Source organism: Amblyomma maculatum, chromosome 2 (genome assembly GCF_055883805.1).
Source record: "Amblyomma maculatum isolate TAMU_Amacu chromosome 2, ASM5588380v1, whole genome shotgun sequence".
In the NCBI taxonomy this organism is placed as follows: Eukaryota; Metazoa; Arthropoda; class Arachnida; order Ixodida; family Ixodidae; genus Amblyomma; species Amblyomma maculatum.
The window spans coordinates 108,681,705-108,703,863 of record NC_139345.1 but is presented as its reverse complement, the minus strand read 5'-3'; the positions used below and the strand labels follow the sequence as shown (position 1 = coordinate 108,703,863).

At 46.5% G+C, this 22,159-nt stretch overlaps 1 protein-coding gene across 2 annotated transcripts; it reads left to right on the top strand.

The window, feature by feature from the left end:
* The first annotated feature begins 174 nt into the window (after positions 1 to 174).
* On the top strand, positions 175 to 9,284 carry LOC146199526 (transcription initiation factor TFIID subunit 9-like). Of its 2 annotated transcripts, none has more exons than XM_084595032.1 (6): positions 175 to 445; positions 530 to 666; positions 906 to 1,037; positions 5,833 to 5,899; positions 6,284 to 6,481; positions 8,966 to 9,284. In XM_084595032.1, the coding sequence occupies exons 1-6, from the start codon at positions 328 to 330 to the stop codon at positions 9,259 to 9,261; spliced, it is 948 nt and encodes a 315-aa protein (XP_084451158.1). In that variant the 5' UTR covers positions 175 to 327; the 3' UTR covers positions 9,262 to 9,284. The 2 variants fall into 2 exon arrangements, with proteins under 2 accessions (XP_084451158.1, XP_084451159.1); XM_084595033.1 differs by having other exon boundaries at positions 176 to 445; positions 6,323 to 6,481.
* The last annotated feature ends 12,875 nt before the right edge of the window (positions 9,285 to 22,159 follow it).

The window sequence follows — 22,159 nt, the reverse complement described above, 5'->3', positions numbered from 1 at the left end:
CCGACAACTAAAAACGCAGTATTGCCATTTGCCAGTTTTATCCTCGCGGGTTTACAACCCCAGAGAACAATTATTTAATTTTTTTGTTTTATTCCACTTATATATTTCTAATTTGATTATCATCATCAACATTTTTTTTCCTCGATCGCGGCGCACCCTGCACGTGATTTGCTGAATTTTAACAAAACAACAATGGCCGCCGCCCGTTTGTCGGCGCCGAGCAAGCTGCGCTGTGTTTCTAGAACACTGTAGCTGTGTGTCAAATGTGGAGAGCGCGCATAGCTTTGCCTTGTAATCTTTGTGTTAGTAATCGAACTCTCTCGTGCCATGGCGGCTCCGAAGAGCACCCCGAAAGATGCTCAAGTCATGAGCGCGATACTAAAGGACATGGGCATTGCCGAATACGAACCTAGAGTCATAAACCAAATGCTGGAGTTCACATACCGTGAGTTATCATCTTGCAAAACAACGAGTCAGAAAAGGTGTCGAATTTTGTGACTCACTTGGTCATATCCATATTCCTTCTCAGGTTATGTCACGAACATCCTGGATGACGCCAGGCTTTTTTCAGCTCATGCTAAGAAGAGGGCTGTTGACGTTGACGACGTGCGCTTGGCTATTCAAATGCAAGCAGACAAGAGTTTCACATCGCCGCCGCCCAGAGACGTACGTACTAAACGGCCTTCTGACAGCATAATTTTTATGGCCCGTTTCGAATGTGGAAACGGGAACAAGCATGGTAACCTTCAAATCGCTCAGAGCCCCAAAACGTCAGTGTACGTTGAGATTTCCCAGGTGGTCTAAATTAATTCGAAGCCCACTACTGCAGCCTGAGCCGCTTCATAACGCCGCAAGCCATCACGGCCATTACCGTTTAATCGAATCTCTGTTTTTTTTATTTGCAGCTGCTGATGGAAATCGCACGCCAGAAGAACAGTACACCGCTGCCACTTATAAAAGCCAATGCTGGACCCCGTCTGCCTCCTGATAGATACAGCCTGACCGCTTGTAACTACCGACTGAAGTCGGCGAAAAAGGTAAGGCGAGTGTCAGACTGAAATATGAAAGCACCGAACATGCATTTTATTTTGCGATTCCTTTGAAATACTTATACACCCCCAGTTCTGTGTGGCTACTTTGGGTTGAATAGAGCAGATCTGTCGAATTGTTTCTAAAACACAACCTTTTCAGGGCAGGCAGACAATTCCACTGCTCCAATTATGACTGCATTTTAACACCGCAGCCTTTTTGCATAATCAGTTGAAGTTACTGCAAATCTATGGATGCTTTTACTGACTGGCAATTGTTGGGCGATTATCTAACAGTATTTCAGCACTGCCAATTTTGATAACTGTTTTTAATATGCTGAATGGATAACATTTATTCATTCAAAAAAATGAACAAAAGTTTGAGTGAGATGGTAAGGAAGGAGTCATCATTTCACCATTTTCATTATATCTTGTATGGGCAACATGCAGAAACCCAGGGGGCAGCACTTGCAGCGAACAGGCAGCATCATAAGTGGGTGCTGGAGGATTTTTGCTGGGATAGGCGCAGCCGCCTGGGCAAGGCACGCACTTGAAAGCGGGGGCGGTGGAAATGTAATCGGGGTTTGCGCAGTAAAATGGTGGCAGTTTCGTCCAGCCAGAGTGATGTAGCAAAGCATAAACAATGCGGGAGCCACTCAACACAAGACCGAGAGACACAGACAAGCCCTGGCTGCCTGCAGAGCGTTTATTTCTGGGCTGGAAACACGAGAAACGGAAGATGACAGAAGGAGAAGCTCGTGCAGTTCAAAAAGGCCGAGCAAAAAGTGAAGGGGAGGGGATTAAAAAAACGCCAGTAAAAAAGTATAAAAATACAAAGAAATACATTAGTAACTAACACCACTCCTCCCACTTGTGTTAAAGGGAAAGCTGCAGGGAATTGAGCAAGGAAAAGGTTGGAACGAGTATGGGAGAATAGGAATAAATGAAGCGGGAGCTGAAAAAGGGGAAAAAAGTGAAAAAGAAATAATAAACAATGTGGAAGGCCTGAAAACTCACGATTAGCAGGACTTCACAATGCTGCAGGCACTTATATTACGCAGAGGACTTAAAAAGTTTTAGCTATCTTTCTGGTAAGGAAGTTGCCACTTTTCTCTGTAATGGAAAGGATGGCAGATTCACAGTGATTGCTCTGTCCACGCAGTTCTCGTGCACATTATCGCTGATACAGCGACACAGTCCTGAGAATAGAAAACTCCATTACACCATGTCACAAAAATCGATCCACGGAATTCTAATGCACATGCATATAGGGACTGTAGCACGCCTACTTTTCTCTATTGTTGAAAGAACGTCCTGCCTCATATCCAAACTTGAATACTATATTTTCTTTTTTTTTTTAACAATACTTATTGCCTCTTTAACCATACTTTCAAGTCCTCTGCCACAAAATTAAGCTAGGGCGGAGGAAGGTAACAGGTGGCAGCCAGCCGCCCGACCACTGCGTTGGGAACAGAGTGGCATGTAATGAATGCAAGATCTGCTCAGAGTGTCCACGAATAAGTAAAAAAAAGAAGTAACGTTTACCAGTGTTACTAGTCTTGATTGAGTTGGCAGAGCATGGAAGGAAAAAAAAAACGAGCTAAGAGGGAGGAAAAAATAATGAAAGAAATAAAAAAAAAGTTGCCAGGACAGTCGCGAAACTAAGCGCAAAATATATATAGCAAATACACAATTAAAATGCTTTATTCCCATTGATTGCTCTCTGCATTGTACTGGTGCTCATGCAAGCTACCGTAGGGATCTATAGACCACATGACAACTTAAATAAAGATTATGCAATGATCAACTGCATCCACAAGCGTGGCCTACTGGGCGCACACAGTGGTCTCAGTACACGCGCATTCCTTTTGTCGGGCATGCCAATTGGCACCATGCACTGTGTAGATGCCTATGAGTTGCCCGATTTCTTTTTTTTTTTTTTTGACTGGTTGAGAAAAGCTGCTAACTCAGGGGTAGGTAGTGTGTCCTCTTTTGTGAAAAACACTTCGCGGAAAATCTGCACGCAGCAAATCCAGACATGATTGCCAGCTCACTGCTTGTTAGACGGCAGTGATCCAAACTTAACGTCGCTTCGCTTTGTAAAGCTTATTTGGAGACCTGGAAAATATTTTTTCAAGCGAGGAAAAATGTGTGCAACCCAGCGACTGCAACCTAGCAATTCATTTGTGACCATAGAAATGCCACGAATAGAAAGAAGGAACGGCGAATGCGAACCATGCACAGCAGATCCGCAGCGTGGCCGGGTGTACCCATCCTGAAAAGAATCTCCTTCCCATTGCGAGGGGCGCTCGCAATGCAGCGCGAGTTACTCCTCCACGGTGCCCATATTTTTACTTTCATTCTTTTCACATTAAGATGATCTTCAACAGCATATGTAATGCACGCAACAGAGAATCAGAGGTAGAGTATGCACTGGCCAAAAATTCTGAGTTTGCGCATCGCCTGGTTCCTATGTTACTGACACGGGGCCTGGCCCAACCTGACACTGATAGAGCCTGGCTCAGACCAACCTGCTATAATTGTAGTAGAAGTGATGATACAGAAAGAAATAATTTCAGTATGATAAGTTTATTTAAGTCATTGAAGTTCTCTCTCGTGTCTGAGATGACAAATTTGTGGAAAATATATAAGCACTGTGCATACATAGGATTATCATTCTCAGTAATTATGCAAAACAAACAAATTATTCATTAATGAAGGCTTCTTGCATGTGCGGTGCTCCTGCATCATGAACCTGGCACACTTGAGTTTCTTTCGTTACTCTAACTGGTGGCTGGAATTCATAATATTTTTTAGCAAGACAAGCAAGTTGGGTATGTGGATTCTTCATAACTGCACTAGCTCAAACTCAGAAAGAGGCTGATTCTATGGCCAAGCTAACTTAGGTGAGCCATGTCTCGCTCACTGTGCACCTTTCATGGTGCCTGAAAGTTACTGCCGCTTCAATGTCTGGACAGAGAAGCAAGTAGAAACTGGAGAACGGCAGATGCTGTGCCTAGGCACTGTGTCCCACTTCCACTAAGGCTATGTCAAGGCTCAAGCCACAACAGAAGTGCGTGAGAGGTGATAGCACGGCACGAATCTCTAAACAGATATCTAAGCATCTATGCCGGCATTACCAAAGTGGGAGGCACTAAAGTCTAAACTCAATGGCAGCCCTTCTGTTCAGTCATTGATGGCTAGCAAAGATCATTTTCACGATAAGGATTTGTGGAAGAAAGGGGGAATGATGTCGGTTGAGAACTCTATGCTTTTGCACTTCCTGTTATGCATTCAAGATGCCTACTGCACCATGGTCGTATTTGCTGCATTTCTACAAAAGTTGCATGTTCTTGGAATTGCGTGGCCCAGCTCGGCCTGTAACGTCCTGGTTCAGCCTGAGCCCGAGGAAAAGAGCATTAGAGTGAACGTGAGCCTGGCCACTGGGCCGGGCTAGAGGTAGTCAGGTGCAGAGAAGGAGGAGACATATTCAAGGGTTGTAAACAGAGTGTAATGAGATAGAGTGGTATTGTCACTGTGAGGCCATAGCTAAGGAATGGTAGAGCTAATTTGGTCGTGCATGTAGCCAGCTTTTCCAGTTTTATTCAACTCAAGTAGGCAGTAGCAACAAATCTGTTATTCCCCGTCCACACTACAATTCTATAATGTTCTTGCCTATGCATCAGATTGCTGCAATATTAGGCTAAGCACCATTGAATAAAAGTGCTTGTTTGTTGCGTATTAGGCTCTTCTGCAGTCTCCTGCATGTGGTTCTATATTGTCCAGCCACACCTGGATCTTTTTACCACATTTTAAGGGTTGCATAACCTACAAGTCAGCCTCCCTGTACAGCAACAATGGTGGCATAAACCTTACTTTGGCGCGATAGTCGGAAGCAGCGCTGGCACATCGCCTGGCAGGCAGACATGCACACACCTTTTCTGGACATACCTTCCACAACCCCTCCTATGTCAGGTCACCTTTATCCCCACATCAAGAAGGCCCAAAGACATGATCTCCCAAAATGGTCTGTGCACACTGAGGCAACATGCGCAGCTGCATGGACGCTGCATAGATGCATGCACTGCACTCAAGTATTAGCCCTGAGGCAGGTTCCGTGACCATTGTGCATGAATTTCTGCCTCATTGGCGAGCTGGCTTGTAGGTTTCGCAACTGGTCTACAGTTGACCTGTTCAATTTAGTTACGGAATATTGGCAGCAAAACAAAAAAGTATTTTACCCGATTTTACGATGAACACACTCCTTTCCATCCAGCTTTGATTTTAGGTGAAAGTGGACTTGTTGATCTATCATGTGTTTTTAGCTTTCTAAAAGAAGCAAATATTTTTAAACACACTATAGAATAAATAGTATACACCACTTATAAGCTTGTGCTTGGCGCATGATAGCCTGAGCTGCTTATGCGCCATTAAACCTAACCCAACTTTACCCTGAAGTTGGTTTCCTAAGCGTTTTCTTAGAAGACCCACAGACGGCAGCTGCCATCAGTGTCACAGTAGAGTACATGGTTGCAGTAGGCCTCTGAATGCTTACTCCATTGATGGTGGTGATCATAATGGAAACCACTGAATAGCAAAAGCAGTGCCAGATTGAACCACCTAAAATTGAAATGTGTGGGTGTCAATCTTAAGGCTTCAAAGAAGACAGAATTGATTTTTAATTATCAGGGACATTTTGACCAGCATTGAACTGAACAGTTTCTTTCAACTGTGTTTCATTGTTTGCACAGAGTTCATAACAAGAAGGGCTAGCCAAAACCATTTTTATCTACCTTTCTAACAGCCAAGGATTCAGGTCGGCCTGCCACCTCAACTTGGACTGTCTGGTATGCAAGGAAACAGTGTTGCAGGTGAGTACATTTTACAGTGAAAGATATCTTGTCATTTTTGTTTTCATTGTTTTTTTATTTTGTGTGTGTGCGCGCGCATGTGAATAGGGGCGGGGGGCTAAAGATATAGCTTCACCTTGGCCAGTGTGCAATGTTCTTGTGAACTGCAAAACATGAGGTACGAGCAGCCCTGTGAGTTTAATTAATGGTACATGTCAGCATGAATATAATTTATGAAAATCTGGTCAAGTACAGCACAAAGAAACAGAACACTGAAATACCAAACCTCTTTGATTCTCATTTCTATTCAGATTAACTAGGCAAGGGAGGGGAGCGCGTGTGGCGCTGCAGTGGATTTGTTTGGGCTGATGCAATAACCTGTTTGTGTGCCCAAACGCATGCCAGTAAATGGCATGCCAAGGTCGCCTCATGTCTTTCGTACAGGCCTGCCCAAAGTTGCGCCAGCACTGAGCTTAAGCAGCAAGACGGGCGCCACGCTCGCTGTGGTCAGCAAGCCAGCTTCTGCGCCAACAGTAACCATCGTGTCCCGTCCTACCACTGCCAACAAGACGCACCCGACTCCCATCATCAAATTCTCTCAACGTGAGTACTCTCATGCAAACTTCCCGATTGAAGAAAATGTATTTATTAGTTGTTGTTATTTTGCATTGACTGCTACTTTGGTTCTAACTGATTGCAACAAATATACGAAACTTAATTTTCTCTCTTTGCCTATAGTTTGTTAGACTTTATTGTGCTCAGTATAAGTAGCAAACAGTCACATTGTCGTCATGAAGGTTACTGGCTATACTTTAAAACAGATTTCATCAAAAAAGGGAATGTAGAATTTTACTGCACTGATGATGCATGTTACTCATTCTAGACGCAGCCTGTAGGCAGTAACAGATCTGTGACTGTGGATCTACTGCATCACCACTCATTTCGCACAGCTTCCAAATTACTTGTAGTAGCAGCAAAGATTGTGGACATGGGATAAGTTTTAGTGGCATAAGTTCTCTTGTACATTGTTCTCTTTAGCTTACAGCTGCTGATGCCAAAAACAAAGATAATGTTTTTTTTTTCTTGTCTGTTGATCACTGTGAAATACTGTAATTGTTGGGATAATTATCAGAAAGTAGAAGAAGAAAACCACATGCTCTATCCAAACCCATGGCTTTCAAATTTCGGGCCCAGTGCTGTGCAGAATTCAGAGGTCATGTGTTTGGATCCCACTGGCTCCATGTCATTTTTTCTTCTACTTTGTAATTAACTCCATGATTGCAGTATTATTTCACATTGATCAACCCAACAAAACAAATATGCTATGCTGCCCTTGGTGTCAGCGGCCGTTGGCTGTTATCTCCCTTCGTATGCATCTCATAATGAGCCTCTCATTTTCCTGTATTTTTCTGCTGGTAAATGCTCTCGGATACTTTGAGATGCTCGCCTTGCTTTCTTTTTCTTGACTTCTAAACTGACATAGAACTGCAGACAGCCAGAGCTAGCTTATCGAGGAAATCATATGAGTCTATATTTACCTCCCCACATTTAGTTTTATGTCTTTTGCTTGTAACCTGGGTTGAATGCGCAAAGTTGACAGTTGTGGCAAACATACTCCTGTTTAAGTTATGAATATTGACATCTTGGTAGCCCTTGTGGAGTAGTGATTTGATCACTTTGGTTTTTGGTTTGTGTGTGCACGTGTGTATCATTTGTTGCCCGCAGGCACAAGAAAGAACAATCTATTTGGCTGACAAACTTGGCAGATATTTTCGGCGAACACTATTATAGTTCGCCGAAACTTCGAGCTGTAATCTGCCCTTTGCGAATTTGTTCTGACCTCCATTACGGCTTTCAAACAACTGACATTAAACCAAGCAATGCATGCCTGCAACGTGCGTAAAATCGGCCGATCAGCGCCGGTACAAGGCCCACATAACAACATGCTGATAGAGTTATTGGGGCCTTCTTTGGGTGGTTTTCAGCATTCTGTGCCGCCATTTGTCATGCAGTTTCCAAACACAGTAACACATGAAGCCGGAGATCACGCCTAAAGTGACTTTATTCACTCTGCGGACTTTGCGCCATCTCTGGACTCTGACAGCTCCGGCTCTATGGGAGAGTTAAAAAGCCTGCTTAGCGACCTTGGACACCCATTCTTCCTTGAAAATTTCTTATGCTATAAGCCTTTTTTTTTTTAGCGGAAAAGCACCATTCGCAGAGTGAATTGGAAAACCGGGAAGTATATGGGAAGCCTCGACCTCTGACCTTCCTGAAAAAAAAAAAAAAATCTGCCAGAACCGATTCAAACTCATGGGAAGCGAGTACAAAACCTCATAGTTATCGCTGCAGCCTATCATGTCAGATGTTTAACTACCGCCCCGTCACACTGTGCATTACATGTCATCGTCTTCGTCAACTTTCATCCACGTGCAATAGATTCCAATGCACCGCTGTCACGTTGCCCTCTTAACACACTTAAACAGTCCCATAATTTTATACTGCACTACCATTAAGATCCCCTGTCACCAGTTTTGCCAGTCTTTGCCTAAAGCTTGTCCCTGAAATGCTATCCTGAAATCAAAAGCAAAATGAAATATGATGTGCTTACACACACATACTTCACTTTGACCAACTTAACTGAATTGACTCCACTTTCTTCTTCTTTTTTTTTTTTTTTTCATTTACTTGTAGTGCATTATCTTTAACTCCAGTCAGCAGTTCAAAGCACGGAAGGCAAAATTATATCGTGTTGCAAAATTGCATTGTGTTTGTGTTTTATATACAATATCTGCTTGGAAGCATTATAAAAGTAAAATGTTGAAATGTCACCCAGAGACGCGCAGATTTGTGCTATCAGTATTTACAGGGCTTGAGTGGTAGCAGTCATCCTTAAATGTGGTATCCAGTCTTTAAAATGTTTTTTATAAGTGTGTGGCATACGTGCGTGTAATGGGCCTGTTTTGTTATGGCAGTCTTTCATTTGCTGCACGCTGTCATTTTTCCTTCTCTGGTTGTTGAATACCTATGCTGCACAGCCCATTAGTGTTGAATCGAGTTTACCTACTTGCCCTCTGTTGATCGCAGGACCACCTCTCACAGTAAATGCACCGGTGTCATCATCTGCAGCACCTACACCGATTGTGCAAGTAAGCGCTGCGCCACCGCCTGCACCTCCAGCTGCGACAACAGCTACAGCAGTGCCTGCAACACCTGAAGTGGTTACCACCACCACGGCAGCAGTCACTGCTTCTACCACAGAGCCTGCAATTCAGCCATCAATGCCTCTGCCAATCATCAACATTAAAAGTGAGCCGTCCTCTGAAATCAATGAAAAGAAAAGGAAACGAGAGGGGGATGATGATTATGATGCGATTGAATAAATGCTGAATGTCTTTTCACTGCACTTTTGGAAGTGTTGCCTTTACTTGTCTCTGTCCCACACAGAGCTAAGCTCTATGAATTCAAAGTAGGGCATGTTGATAGCTCAGCAACATTAGGCCCATGGCAACAGATACCGCAGGCAACCATTGATGGCCCTTCTGGGGCAGTGCTGCTTTGGTACTACGAACTACTCTGAAGCATGTAGTTGCCGTCTGCCAACAGCTGTCGCCAACTTGTTCTCCGACAGTTGGGCAACACCGTATCAAACCGCGAAAACTTGTTGCTGGTAGCAGCGCCGATGTCTGGAGCCGCTCGCTTTGCTACAATTTTGACCAAATTCCTACGCTGTACTAGGGGCTGGGAAGGCTTTGGCTATAAAAGAGGGCGTATAAATGCGAGTTATAGTTTGCATCGCATGTCCAAAACTGGTGATTGCGGAGAGAAAATTCACAACTTTTAGCAAATGAAAATGGCCGTCGAGTATAGTTTTGGCAAATGAGAACTAAAATTGACAATTGCTTACAACGCAGGATGCGCATGCAATCACCACGACGCGCCAGTGTCACCCTGTGCGCTGAACAATGCTGCCAACGGCCTGCAACAGTCATCAGCGCTTGTAGAGAGCAAATTATAGCTGATTGAGGACTGTCACTGAACACACGTCTTATCAAGCATATTTTATTATGAGATGGACTTGCTATCAAAGAGGTGATGAAAGATGAGCCGTTAATTATTACAGCATTGACCCATTCTGAAGTGCCATCTGGCGAAACAGACTAGGCCTTGTGACGAGTAGGGCAGACAGCTGTGCAGTTCGTCGCCTGGCGCACCTTTGGGAGGCACCGTTTCCAAAAGCTCTGCACTTGTGCAAGCATACTACTGTTGCACGAGTAAATATTAAGGAGTTGTGATAACAGTTGCCTTTTTTGGTACAAAGCCAAGGAGCGCTACACTGTTGCGCCGCCCGACCACTTCGGTTTCGGCTACGGTGACTGACAACGTCATCTGCCGTCCATCACCACGCCTTCAACGGCAGCCTTCGCAAGTATTAGTGAATGAGAATAGCCACCAATTACAGTTTTGGGTATAGTGGCTACTGTGAGCCGTCATGTCCTGGATTAGAATTGTTAGAGCGTTGTCACGCTATGCTAGAGCCAAAAGGAACCTACCAGCAACAGCACGGTTGCTTGGGCTGATGGCAACATATCTCAAAAGCACTCAAAAGTCAAAACATCTTTCTTCTCTTACGTCAGAAAACTTTGCAGTGATGTCAGAAATATCTGATTATGTTTTCTTCGGTGAATCTACGCCACAGTCAATGTGCTTGCGATGGATCCATAGTATGACAGCGAGCACTTCAACAAAATTTAAAATAGGATTAAAATAATTTCTGCATCTTTCTTGAAATTAATACTTGACTGTGATGGTCTCCACATACAAAGGAAGTACATGACAAGCTTTGCACAACCTCCTAATTTGTTGTCCTACCCCTTTAAGAGATTTGTTGACAATGCAGTCATTGGTGAAGGGTTTGATGTTACAATCAATATTGCTAGTAATGTTACTGAAAATTAAAAATAGTGTCCTCAACACGGATCTTTTGCAGATTCCATCTGCTGAAAGAGTATGAACTGGCTCCGATTTGTTAAGAAGCCTGTAATCCGGTCTGAAGTTTTCCGTTTCCCAATGAAACCTCGTAATTTTGAAATTAGTTTTCTGTGGTTCACGGTCAAACGCTTTTGAAAAGTCTAGTAATAATATTGTATATCAGTCTGGCCGCAGTTGTTGATGCCAAGTCTAAGATATGCACGACCTCTGTAAGCTTGATGGTTGATAGTCCCTGGCGGAATCCATGCTGATTTGGTGATAACAGGTTGTGAGCACCAGAAAAGTTCGTTAGGTGCTTAAGACTCATGTGCTTGAAAATTTTACAAGTTGTACTTGTGATATCGGTCAGTAATAAGAGCGTAATATGGTGACTCCAGCCTTATGTATTGGAATAATTTTTGCTATTTTCCAGTCGTCGGGCAAGGATGATGATAAAAGATTTATGAAATATCAGTCCTAAGTATCTGTTGCACCACTCCACATAACACTTCAGGAATTCGTTTGGTATACCACCTGGTCCACATGACTTTTTAGGGGTTGAGCATGAGTATTACACTAACGATGCCCGCATCAGATATGATTAAAGGTGGAAGGTGTGATGTCAGCCGTTAAACCGTTAAACCCCACAAACCAACCACAAACCAAACCAACCGTGATGTTTGAATGCTGCAGAATTCAGGAAGGTTGCCATCATCATTTGTGAAGTTCGAGAGGGAAAAAATGTACGCATTGGCATTGTTAGCTCTCTGATCAGGAAACTTCGGATGACATGGCATTAGTTGGGTGGAAAAAATTCAAAAATCTACATAGGTTATTCGTCAAAAAGGTAAGCAGGGTACATAAAAATTGTAATCTTTGGCTTGCTTAGCTGTGTCTGAATTTCGCTATTGTGCACGCTAGCTTGGATGTTTGTTTTTAATTTTTTTTTTTTTTTTTTTATGCTAGGTTGCAAATCTAAGGTTGAGTGATACCTCTTCACAGTTATACTAAACGTTTTCCATTTGTTGGCAACATCAGTTGTTTGAGCGGCAGCTTGTGCAGCACGCTTCGCACACCTTCATTCATGGATCCGTTCCCAGTTAGCTGCAAGTTACATTCCTCGTTTTGGAGTTTCTATGTCTCTGTTGGCTTGTTTTCACTGTCATTGTTTCACCAATTTGTTTTTCATATCTATAGCTATATCCACTGCGTGATATGGTTGAGCCGTTAGTTGGTGACTGACGTTTAACAGCATCGTGAGCATCACGATCTGACTTGTTCAGTTGCTAGTCCATGACTGGCGAAGCAGAGGCTAGGCAGCTTTACAAAAAGTCATAAAGCGATCTTTTGGTGTTAGCATACAGTCCCCAGCCCTACATAGATGTAATGCCCCACTTTAAGAAGCCACAAACGTGCTGCAAGGCCTACCAGCAGCGTACTTAATTCTGCATCCAAGATTCCTATCCCATCCTCCCACCTCATATCAGTGACCCATGTTGGCAACTCCTCCCAACTTTTCGACAGCAGGTTGTATCGTTACATCACACAATCCATTGACCAATCTGTGCTCAGCCATGTTATCTGTCTACTACCACCTGCCAAATCCAAGTTCATGGGTCAAGGTCATGAACTACACTGCTGTTACAATGGTTTGATTTTTAGGCTTTACCTTGAGGTTGCGTGAGAGTCAAACGCTCAGCACAACATGAAACTTGGCTTTTGCATTGAGTAGAACTGTCAAATTGGCGGGTGATCATAAAACGTGACATGACAACTATGCGGCAGCATGATGTCGAGTGTGTTGCATTCGCTAGCACTTCGTGCTTTCCATCAATTACTTCCAGTTTGGATGCTCGCAGTTCTGTACCGATCCAGCAGACATCTGATAGAGCGGCGGGCATAATCATGTTATTTCTGCTTCAGCTGCTCATTAGTCCTGCTGTTGTCTTAATCTTCCCACTGTTACCACTGTCAGTGAAGGGGAATCAATCGTAAACACAACCCTGAATGCGAGGGGCACTGCGCGAGGCATGTACTTTACATGCTACACGTGCGTGAAGCCCAGAGTGGGCTCTGCATTGATGGCATGGTGTAATTATATGTCTATTATACTACAATGCAACATACAAAACTGATTTGCTCTCTGGAGCCCTCCTTTGGTACGCTCTCGTACGAATACTATTTGAGTTCTTCCCACTAAGGGGTGTGGGGCAACCAGCGCGTTGTGGCGCCTGATAGTTCCATTTTATGTGGCCCCGGTAGATGTACTATGTAAGAATTGCTCTACCTTTCATGATGTTTACGCAAGTGGCCACTGTGAGGGAACATTTTATTCCAACTGTCTCACTCGGTCCTTCTCTAGAAGGCGCTGATTGAAGGGTTTTCCCCTCAGGCATTGCAAGGATCGGATGCTTGCACTTACAAGTTGCTGCTGGCCTACTTCCTTGTAGTTCTTTATGGACAACGGCTGGCATTATTTGTCTGTGAGTGTTGTCAGATGGCTTAACGGCTGCAACTAGGATTAAAGTACTATATAGACACCAAATTTTGGTGTCATATTTCTTCTTTTTAATGATGCGTAAGTCATTCCTGTGTATCAATTCACACGCAGTTTTCGCCTAGGACTGCTAAATAATTTGTAATCAATTTTTCTTTTCTCATCAGTTTCATTTTCAGCAGCAGAGAGATGGCTATGGCATCAGAATCATGTCTTGATGCGCGGCACGAAAAAAAAATACGATATAATCGCTGATTCTTCACTTCTAGTGATTCCTGTTCTTGAGGCAGGCTGGCTTTATCATTGTAGTGAATTCAAATGGCACGACGTTTATATTGCTGTATTTTCATTCCTCGCTTGGCCTAGACTTAACTGTGACGTCACAGCCATTGCTCAAATGTTGAAACCGAAACAGGTGAGAAAAGAAATTTGAATATAATTTATTCAGCATTCATAGATGAATATGATGTGATCCGTGTACAGTAATGTCTGAAGATAAAACAAAAGATAAAATACGAACCCACAAATTTTGTGTCTATATTAAAGGTGTTCTGAACAAATATGCAAGAATATTGAGAAAGCACCACAATTGCATTCTTAAGACACGATTACACTAGTACAAACACATAATTGTGGTTAGTTTTGAGCGGATGGCTGTATTTTTGACGTTTTCTGAGTGGCCGTTAAGTCAGAGGCAGCGCGCTCCCGGCTGTGAGCCGGAGGGTGTGATGTCACATCTACCTTCAGCAACGTCGTGGCCCCGCGATCCCGCCGCCGCCGCGTATTGCCGTTTCCCGCAAACTGTAGCAACAGAAGTGCCAGGGCATCACTCAAAAATAAAACACAACCTTTCGTTTTGTTGGAGCATGAAGCGCAGTACGGAAACTGCAATGAAATAGTAATAAAATAGTTTTATTGTATAAAATTACTTACTGTAAAGCGCGTAATACATCGATGGCATCCGTCGCACCATATTTGCGACATGGAATAATTAACTGAAAAATCGCCGCGGCGTAAATTTGTTGAAAGCAGTTTACAGCGTGTTAAAAGGCGATTGTTGCTGACTGCTGTATCTGAACGCAACATGGCGCATATTGCGGACAATCGTTTGCGCGTTTGGAGGAAATGATGAATTGTGCGCAGGAACACGAGCAGCAGTTTTAGGGCGCGTTGCACTCTACATATAAAAAAAAAAGCATGTCCCTCCGTGCGCTTCGTGAGTGCCACTGGGGTAAGGAAAAATGAACAGGTGCGACCGCTCGCGATGGGGTGGCTAGGGAGGCATGAGTGAGGCAGGTAGATGTAACGTGTTATCCGGTTTTGTCAGAGCTTTCACAGGAGGGCGCTAGGTGCGGCAATTTGAGAAATATTCATTAAAATACTTTCCACTCATTTCTGTTCATAAAGTGGATTGTTTTGGTCACTCCCAATGCGATAGCTACCATCTGCGCTGGAAATCTCGGCAGCAATGTTTTTATTTAGTATACCTTTAATGCAGTCCTACTGCTGCTGCTATCCTGGTCATGTAGCAAAGGAGGCCTAATGGTTGGTTGTCCTGGGCCCTGATGTTTACTTGGCACGAAAAAGAAAGCAAGATCACTGGCTATCCACTGTCAGTCAGCCCGAGTTACGGTGCCGACCAAGGCGTCACCCTCGAACTGCAGGATGTACCCCCCCCCCCCCTCTAAGGAGAAGCATGATGTTCACACTGGAATTCCTGCCTGTCGGGACCCAGCTTCGCTTGGAGGCCGACTGAAACGAAGACCTGCGGCCCCATCTGTCCCAGACATCAGTAAAATTCTTGATCTCGCTAGCCGCCCACGTATGCCGGCCAACCAATGAACGATGCCTGCAAGGCTACCACACTATGGCTACACTCTGCTGACTCCTATGCTCTGACCAACAACATCAGCGACAACCTTCAGCTGGCTCTCGTGGGGTTCTGCGACCCTGCCAACTGTGTGTTTGCAGACCGCCAAGATCCATCGCCGATCACACCTGCTGCCTCGTCAATGCCCTCCTACTACCTCAGATCCTCCTGAGGATACTCAATTCCTGCTGGCTGCCCTGTCAGCTAGCCACTGAGCCAATGGCCCTTTGCTGCCCATGATCCTGTGGGGGGTCCTGAGCTCCTGCCGGCTGCCCTGAATGCCTGTCAACCAAAGGCCACTTCCTAGGTGCCTCAGATGTCCAGAGTGCGAGATGGATATGGCAGCCTCGGTGCCCGTTGTTGATGACGCCACAAGTGCATTGACCAAAGTTCCATATCATGCGACGACAAGGGGGACAAGGGAACACCTGCCGCTCCGGATCCTGAATTCTCTCTTCATGACCGCTCCTACCTACCAGGCAACCTCCTGTGACTTGCTGACCCCCTCCCCTATGCTCTGGATCCCACGCAAGATCCTAAGTTCACACCGGCTGTCCATGAATTCTGGCAAGTTGAAGCTGACCTGCATCTTTTCCCAACATCCCTCAGTTACCTGGAATATGAGACAGGCATGGCAGCCATAACCATCTTCATTGAGAAGATGGTAACTATGTGGCCCCAGGTCTGTGGCAGTCTGGGGAGTCTGAAGCAGACCTGTTGCCCTAAATCCTGCAGAGGATCGTGAGTTGTTGCTGCTTGTCCCTGACTCCCAGCCTGCCTCTGGAAATCTCCTGGGAACCACTGCCAGACCACGTCCTTATGGCCCTTCCCCAACTTACCTTAGACCTCCTGTTGCCCGCATCTCCCACTCCTGTCAATATTCAAAGGAGCCTGGTCATGTGCATCGATCCAACATTTTGGTGGCACTTAAATGTGATAGCAGAGACCACGAGCCTGCCCCTACCAGATCCAAATCCCGTGGTCCAGCTGGTGGAGTCCCCAACACCGGCACCTATGATCTGGTGCAGTGTGAGAAATACCTCCCTCGCGCTGTCCTGGCATGGTGGGGTGGATTGCTGAGCTTTGCCGCACCCTGGCTGTTCTGAGCAATTGGCATCAAGACGACCAGCCTGCTGCTCCTGTGATCCACCACTATTGCCCCAACTGCAGGAAGGGGAGGGGAGCTTTCATAACTAAAGCAGGGCATGGTCTCTACTGCCAACGACTCTATCTGGAGCAGTACAATGCCAGCGTCCAAATACACGAAATGAAAACGCGATTTACCAATGACATCACATGCTGGCGACAAAAGAGGTCGCCCTCCTGGGTTACGAGCAACTACCACAGTAGGGGCCACACCACTCCTTGTAATAAAATCGTGTATTGTTAAGCAGCAGCTCATGATATCCCTCCTGGTCCAGGATGCCGCAAGAGCGCAGCTGACTCCCATCGATGAGATGCTGTATGCGCTTCCTGAGCAGGCCAAGATCAAGACAACCCCAAGCCTGTAGATGAGCTACACCCCACCCGAATGTGCGATGACGACGAGGCTATCCGGGCAGAGTTGGCTCTACTGGTTCTGAAGCAATACCTGTCATCTCATGGTGGTCCAAAGCACTTAGATATTACCAAACGACTCCTGCGACACCAAGACATTTTTAGGGAAGCTTCGCACCTATTTCCGGGAGCCATTTTACACCCAGGCAACTCCTGCAAGAGGGCTTCCTCGCAGCCCAAAAGGTCGCCGCGAACGCTGTCAGTGGGAGTTCGCGGAAACGCAGGATCCGTTCTGGAAGTCCAGATTTACTGCACAAAGACCAACTTAAATGGGAGGAAGGAATCCGAAGTCAGCAGCCTAAGGGAGTACCTCGCGGACTGGACGGCGATCATGAAACGACTTGCGGTTCGCAAGTCGTTCCCTACAGCTATAGGCCGGGCCCCTGATGGACACCGTGGTAGGCCCGAATCGGATAGCAGGCAAAGATCTGCGCCTGGTTCTGCTGCCCCTCCTGCAGACGCTTGCCGACTGGCTCCACCTCAGCCACGCAGTTAGATCCATCACGGTGGCATCAGTCCTAGTCGGGTTCCTGCACAAGAGCCTGTCTTCGCGCCTCTTGGTGGCCATTCTTCTGATCCATTGGCAGCGGGTATTCTTACTTGTGAATGGATGCGCCGAATGCATTCCCGCTGTCCAGGGCTGTCCACGAAGCAAAGGCCAAATGACTACCCCTCTTCATGGCCTCTTGACCTGGAAAATGCATTGACAGCGGCGTCATTAATGTCATCTTGCATGGCCTGAGGAGAAAGGGTGCCGGCCCAGAATTCCTGCACTAATCGAAGATTTTTACTCAACATCTTCCATAGCCCTAGAACACGAGGGAAACTCGTCCATCCCCCTTTCCTCGCTGCTCTTCAATCGCTCGACCGGTACGCCAAGAGTATCCAGATTCAATGAAGAATGGTACCTGCACGCCGACGACCTCGTCATCTCAGCAACAGAACCAGCTGCGCTTCAGGCCAGGAATAATGATCTAGCTCCACTGTTCAGACTCCAGATCTAAGGCTGGACAGCGAACGATTAGTCCCACTTAAAGCACTTAAAGCCTCCGAAGGGAAAGAAATCCCTGAGCTGTTAATTCCTCCAAACGGAAGGCAATCTGGTGATCCTAGATGTGCAAGTAGCGGCCATCCGAGTTCCACTTTCCGACGCCCATAACAGCAGGTAGTCATATTCTCGAATCCGGACTGCTTTGTCTAGATCTCCGGTAGACCAATGCCACCTCCTACCGCGGTTGCTGGGCCTAACATTAGGTCAGGAGCCTGCAGCTGCTTGGTTTCAGTGGAGAATGGTGCCTGGACGTCATGGCGCACACCGATGTCCTCGTCATCGCAGCAACACCAGCTGGACTTCAGGCCAGGAATAATGATATAGCCACATTGTTCAGACTCCGGAACTAAGGCTGGACAGTGAGCGAAGAGCCCCGTTTAAAACCTTCGAAGGGAAACAAATCCCTGAGCCGTCCCTCAAAATGGAGGGCAAGATGGTGATCCTAGATGTGCAGGTGGTGAGCCAAGTACTCGAATCCTGATTGCTTCGTCCAGATCTCCAGTGGTCCAGTGACCGTCACCACTGGCATCATCTACCGCCATTGCTGAGTCAAACAGTAGGTCAGGAGCCTGCGGCAGCTTGGCCTTGGCGGACAGGACATCAAGCTACTGACCATCCATGGCCTTCATGGGGGACTCCTGATATTTCGACTGCATCAAATGATGACCTCCGACAGGTAAACAGGCAGTCTAATGGACCCGCGGAAGCTCCGACCACTCTGAGAGCAGAAAATTGTATGGGGTAGTATTCCCCCCAAAAAGTATTCAGGGCATGTAACCCGATATTTCATGTGATAATTCATAAAATGACATTGTATGACATTTAGTATTGCAGCCTGCAAAACAAAAAATCTTAATAGAGCTTGGTTGTAGGCCAGTTAATTGACGGGACATCGTAAGGAACAAAACTGCATTAACGACAGGAAAGAGGCAAAGCGACAACACGGGGCAGTACTGACATAAACATTTATTGAAAACACACAAATAGACCTCTTAAGAATTCGATGTGAGGTCTAACCCTCAGTGTGCGATGCCGCCATAGGCATTCGAGAAGTGCTAAAGTTTCGTAAATGTCAGGGCATGCTGAAGTCAAAAAGTAGAAGAGACTAGAGATTGGTGGAGATCAGTAGAGTAGTTTAGGAAAGGTTACGAACACACAGTTCGAACATGTTGCGGACATTACAATTGATAGCCAACTGACCTTGTCACTACGCGCTTTGCACGGTCGGCCTAAGCGGAAGGGGGTCTTTGCAGTCTTATCCACCACTGTGGCTCAGTGGGTAGGGCGCTCGGCTAATTCCGACCGCGTTTCGATTTAAGAAAAGACGTCCATGTGTTGTGTGGCGTCTGCACATTCAATTCAATTCAATTCAATTTATTTTTCAGAAAGCTTCTGAAGGGTCACCTGGGCTAAAAGCTGTCATGTCAGCTTGACAAGGCCCAGGTGCCCGAATGTACAAGGCAGGGCATGGTGGCCTACCATGCATAAGACAGTACAATGAAAAATAAAATGCACAAAATTCATGGTACAGATTTGTACATGTGAAAATATCAACTATGATAGGACAAAATAGATGCATGTTTGCAAACAAAACAGCAATGACGTCCCAAGTGGGGCCCAGTTGCAGCTGCAGGGTGGTATGTCTTCGCCATTCTTCGATGTCTTCGATGGTTTCTTCGCCCGCGCCATCCAGCCGGCGTATGCGACGGTGCGAACTGCAGCAAGCGCGGCGACATCGCTGCAGCCATTGCCAACATATCAGCCTACCGCTGCAACGGGGCTGTCGAGTCACGGCTGCAGGTGATCTCGTTCGCTCATGCACTATAGCAGGAGGGCAGGCACCAGGACGCCTCTAAATGCGTTTAATTCCCAACTGTACCCCAGCAGTCAATATGCCAGCATGGCGCTTAGTCTCTACGGCGCGCTCTTCGTTCCCAAAACCTCTTCCTTCTCCTTGCTTTGTTTGCAGATTGCTCGAATCTGCAGCACGCTCCGCGCCCTGAGGTGAGAGGTAGTTCGCTGCTGGAATAGTATCACATCGATGGTCTGTAATGGCCATCATGATGAATTCGGTACTGTCATCTCGCTTGTGAATCTCGTCAATGACAACAGATGATCTCCACAAAGACCGGCATCCAACTTCCGCTGTTGGACATCAACCGAACAAGATGAATCAGTAGGGGCGTGGCAGCACAGATTCGAATCGCACTCTATGGTCCAAACTCTGTCCAAGTTCTTCCGAATATTCTTGTGCTGTACGCCCAGCAACACTGCGCAGATTCGTCGGCGCCGAGTGACCACAATACATCGCTCAACATCAATCCCATAGTTCATGTAGGAGTTAGGGGATTCGCAATCCCCTGCCCCCATTATAACGACCACGCGTAATTAGCACACGAGATTACGCGTGCTGTTAGGTTGGCAGAGGAGAGTGCACACTGGCTACCTCCCACCGCCTCTCAGTCTCCTGCGGCTACGCTGCCGCGGGCTTTCCTCTTTCCTCCCGATGTAACCGGGAGACCTTTGGCCGGTCCGAGTAGAGGAACGTGTCTGTCGCAACTCGCTCGGGGCTTTTCGGCGGTTGAGCGCAGACGCGCGCAGTTCATGATTTCCGCCGAGGAGACCGCCGTCACCGAGAATCACCCAGTCACCGTACGCCCTACCCCAACGGGCTGTGAGCGCGAATCCGCGCCAGGTAAGCAGACTCTTCCTCTCACCTCCTTGCGTGTGCTTCCCCATTAGGTGGTTTATTTCACCCCCGTACGCTACGGCGGTTGTGTTTGAGTGTTGTGCCTTGCCGTGTACTCGAGCGCAATAAAATGTTCGAGTACGTAACTCGGTGTTTGTCCACTCTGGCCCGAACCCGCCGTAGTAGCGACTTCTCGCACCGCGGGTTGGGGGTATCAGCTCTGTTTGTTTGGGCTGCTAGTCGGGGCTGGAAGGCGACTGTAGCGTCTAGCCCCCTGTAACGCATTCTTGCGAGAATAACCCCCATATTCTTGGCGCCCAACGTGGGGCCAGAGGTGTGAAAAATCGAGTGACTATGTGTATCCAACCATCGACACATAGTATAGCCATGGCAGTGAACAGGGCTGACTTTTCACTCTCTTCTAATACTGCAGTAGTGATTGTACAACGGCAACAAAGCAAAGCCACCATAACTCTTATTGCGAGAGCCCAGGAGCTGACGCTATAGCCACTATGATCTGGTAATTTTTTGCGAGAGCAGGAGGCCACACGACTTCACCGCTCTACAGCAAGGTGACGCGCGGACGCTGATGTAATGGGCATTCTCTCGTATTGTTTTGACTTTGTCATGCTCTATGGGAGGACGGCGTATCAACAACCTTAGATATGCGGATGATACCACTTTAATGGCAGAAAGTGAAGTGGAACTCAAGAGACTTCTGATGCGCGTACAAGAAGAGAGTGAGAAGTTTGGGCTTAAACTGAACATTAAAAAGACGAAGATCATGGCGTCTTGCCCTATGTTGAATATTCCGGGTGCCGCCTCCGCTACTGTAGTCTTCACGGCACGACATTTGGGCCATCCCACTGACAACGTGGGATGGACGTACATGAACTGGAATCGCCCATTCTTCACCGCGGGGTACGGCTGTGTGCGCGTGTGTTGTGTTGGTGGGTGGCGCGAGAGAGGGACGCTCGTGCGCGTGCTCCCTTCAAGAGACAGACACTCAGCGTTTACGAAGTGCGGTGCATGGTTCATGGAGACGCTCTCCGAACAGTGTCCATAGTGAGTGCAGTTTGGAGAATTAAAATTCATGTTGTTGTTGTTTAAAAGTTTCTCCCCAACGTCATGGAATAACGAATATATTTTTTGGTGGTGGTGGTGGTAAGAACATTTATTTACACAAGGATGTTTGGATCGGCCCGTAAGGGGCCGGTCCTTACAAACACTAGGTGGAGGTCCCTAGTTGGGGACCCCAGTGGCGGTTGCCGCCGCTCGGGCGCGTCCGACTAAGGCTTGTTGGGCCTGTAAGTCGTGGCAGCCGAGCAGGACCGCCTCCCAGTTCTCCCGGGTTGGGTTGGGGATGGGGGGAATAGACGGGTTGGAGGGGCAGGCCCACACCATGTGATAGATGTCAGAAGACACCGCTCCACAGTGTGGGCAGCTGCCACTAAAGGAGGGGTCAAAATGTTTTAGGGCTGCCGGGCACAGCAATGTATTGGTGAAAAGGCGGAGAAGGAGCCGCTCATCCGCCTTTTTGAGTCCTTTACATGGGCTGGGGTAAAGGCGATGACAATTTTGATAGTACGTCGTGATATCTTTGAAGGTGTAGGCCGGATTAAAATCGGGTTCCTGATCGGGTAGGG